The 2,366-nt window shown below is 38.4% G+C and overlaps 1 protein-coding gene across 1 annotated transcript in view; it reads left to right on the forward strand.

Annotated features, from left to right (window-relative positions):
- FAM186A (family with sequence similarity 186 member A) overlaps positions 1-2,366 on the forward strand; it is a 93,814-nt gene that overhangs the window by 83,469 nt on the left and 7,979 nt on the right. Inside the window, exons 10-11 of the mRNA XM_007937945.1 lie at positions 351-543; positions 2,069-2,220. Coding sequence (XP_007936136.1) covers positions 351-543; positions 2,069-2,220 — 345 coding nt within the window. The remainder of the gene's footprint in view (positions 1-350; positions 544-2,068; positions 2,221-2,366) is intronic.

Here is a 2,366-nt window from a genome sequence, read left to right on the forward strand (position 1 = left end):
AACTGCCAGCCTTCTGGTTAGCAGTCAAATGCCTTAGGCACTATGCCACCAGAGCTCCTATTTTTTATTACAAATAGGCATATTTAAAAATTTTAATATATTGCAGTAATAAAAAGCAATGTTACTGTAATGCTAACAAACTGTGAAGTAGTGAAAATTTAATAGTCAGATAGACTTTTGAAAGTTTATTTATACAGCAAACTAGATTAAGGCCCAGTTAAGCCTCTCATTCCACTCCAGCTCCTCTCTACTTACCAGGGATGAGAAGAGAACTGAAAGTAACTGAGCCCAGGTTTGCTGAGTTAGGCTCAATAACTGTATCACTCCAATTCTTGTTTATTTATTTCAAGAAACAACATAATCAAACGATTACAAGCCATACAAAACACTGGAAAAGGCTATGAGACCCGGAACCTCTACATAATACTGAGTAGAATTGATGACTATCAGAAAAAGGTGATGCAAGTCTGGACAGAGAAGCAGACATCTCTAGAGCAGAAACGGAATCAGTGCCTGAGGAAAATGATGTACTTATTTAGTCAGGTGGGTACCATTCTCTCTCCCCAGTGTGTTGTAAGAAAACTGAAAGCCATAAGCTGTGAAAATAGCATCTACCTGTGAAACTCATAAATTGACAGAGAGCAAGAATACTGACAGGGCTCTCCAGATGAGAAAAAGATGAGAATAGAAGATACTTCCAAAAATGTTCAACTCCTTCCTAATTATCTACCAGCTTCTAGATATGTAACCCACTGAAGTCCTTGCCTTCCAACTGATTATTAGTGGTTAATTCTCTCCTCAGGAGCTCTAGTGATACAGTGGTTAAAGCATTTGGCTGCTAACCAAAAGGTCCTGCAGTATGAACCGACCAGCCACTCTGCAGGAGAAAGATGAGGCCGTCTGCTTTCAGAAAGATTTACAGCCTTGGAAAGCCTATGAGGCAGTTCTACTCTGTCCTATAAGGTCACTGTGAGTCAGAATTGACTCAATGGCAGTGGGTTTATTTGGTTTTTATTCAGTATGTCCCAGAGCCCTCCCTGAGATAACCATCTGGCTTGTGGGTTCAAACTGCCAACCTTTGGTTAGCAGCCAAATGCTTTAAGCACTGTGCCACCAAAGCTCCCGAAGAGACAACTAACTACTAATGATCAATATGCTTTTGGAAGTGATACTGACATTCTAGAAGATTATAGAGCTGAGATTAAAATTCTTTGCTTTGGGATTACATTACCAAGCTAATAAACACCACAAGTCAGAGTCAAGAGGTACCACGAGGTGGGTGGCATCAAGGCATGAAGAAGGAAGAAGAAAAAGCAAAAGAGAGAAGAGGGTAGACTTGAGTAAATGCCTTACACTGAGTCGAGGTGGTGTTCCAAAGGGTTCACTCTGCTACCAAGTTATCAGAACAGCTCTGCCACATACTAGCTAAGTGACCTTGGGCAAGCTACTTAATTTATCTGAGCCTCAGATTCCGCATATGTAAGATAAGGACCATAATAGTATCTATTTCATAAAATTGTTCTAAATATCAAATGAGCTAACATATGAAAAGTACTTAACAGTGCCTGATATTAATTATTTTTAATAATTTACTGAATATTATGTTAATATTCAGTAAATGTTGACTATCATTATGGTTGCATAGTGCTTCACAGTTTATAAAGTGCTTTCATATATATTATACAACTTTTACAACAGCCCTGTATTATTATCCCCATTTTAGAAATGAGGAGATAAAGGTACAGATAAAGTGACTAACCCAAAGTCACACACCGAGAAAATGATAGGACTAGGACTGGAGCAGAACCAAGGTTCTTGTATAACATTATATATCACAGCTGCCCCCTCTATGTGTGCTGGGAGTGGGTAGAGGGTGGGGAAGGGTTAGAGAGAAGGGGAGAGAGGATGAAGGGGAGGAAGGAAATGGAGGCGGAAGATCTGCAAATCTATGAAAAGGAAGATTTATAGTCTAGGGCCAACCCCTATGATCCTCCTAAAGATTCCAGCCCTTTTCATGGTTTCCTTTTCCTGATTTAATTTTGCTGTTTGTTTTTGTTTTTGTATTTAGCTTCAAGAAATGTATAAATTGAATCTTAGTCTACCTATCCCCTTGATCATCAATGAAAAGCAGATATTTGCCTCTACTAAATTTGTTCACCACCCACTCCTAGAACTACTAATAGAAGAGAACAGAAAATTTGACACATTTAGGAAATTCAGGTATGTAATAAAAAAACTGACATTAAAATTTCTATGGAAACTGATTTTTTCCCCCTGTCCAAAAGCTTCCTCCTTCCTATAATTATGATATGCTCTGATGAAGACTTTAAAAGAATTTCATTTCCTTAGCTAATTTAAGCAAGAGG

This window comes from Orycteropus afer, unplaced genomic scaffold, assembly GCF_000298275.1.
Source record: "Orycteropus afer afer isolate SDZICR_OR568_19922 unplaced genomic scaffold, OryAfe1.0 scaffold00045, whole genome shotgun sequence".
NCBI lineage: Eukaryota > Metazoa > Chordata > Mammalia > Tubulidentata > Orycteropodidae > Orycteropus > Orycteropus afer.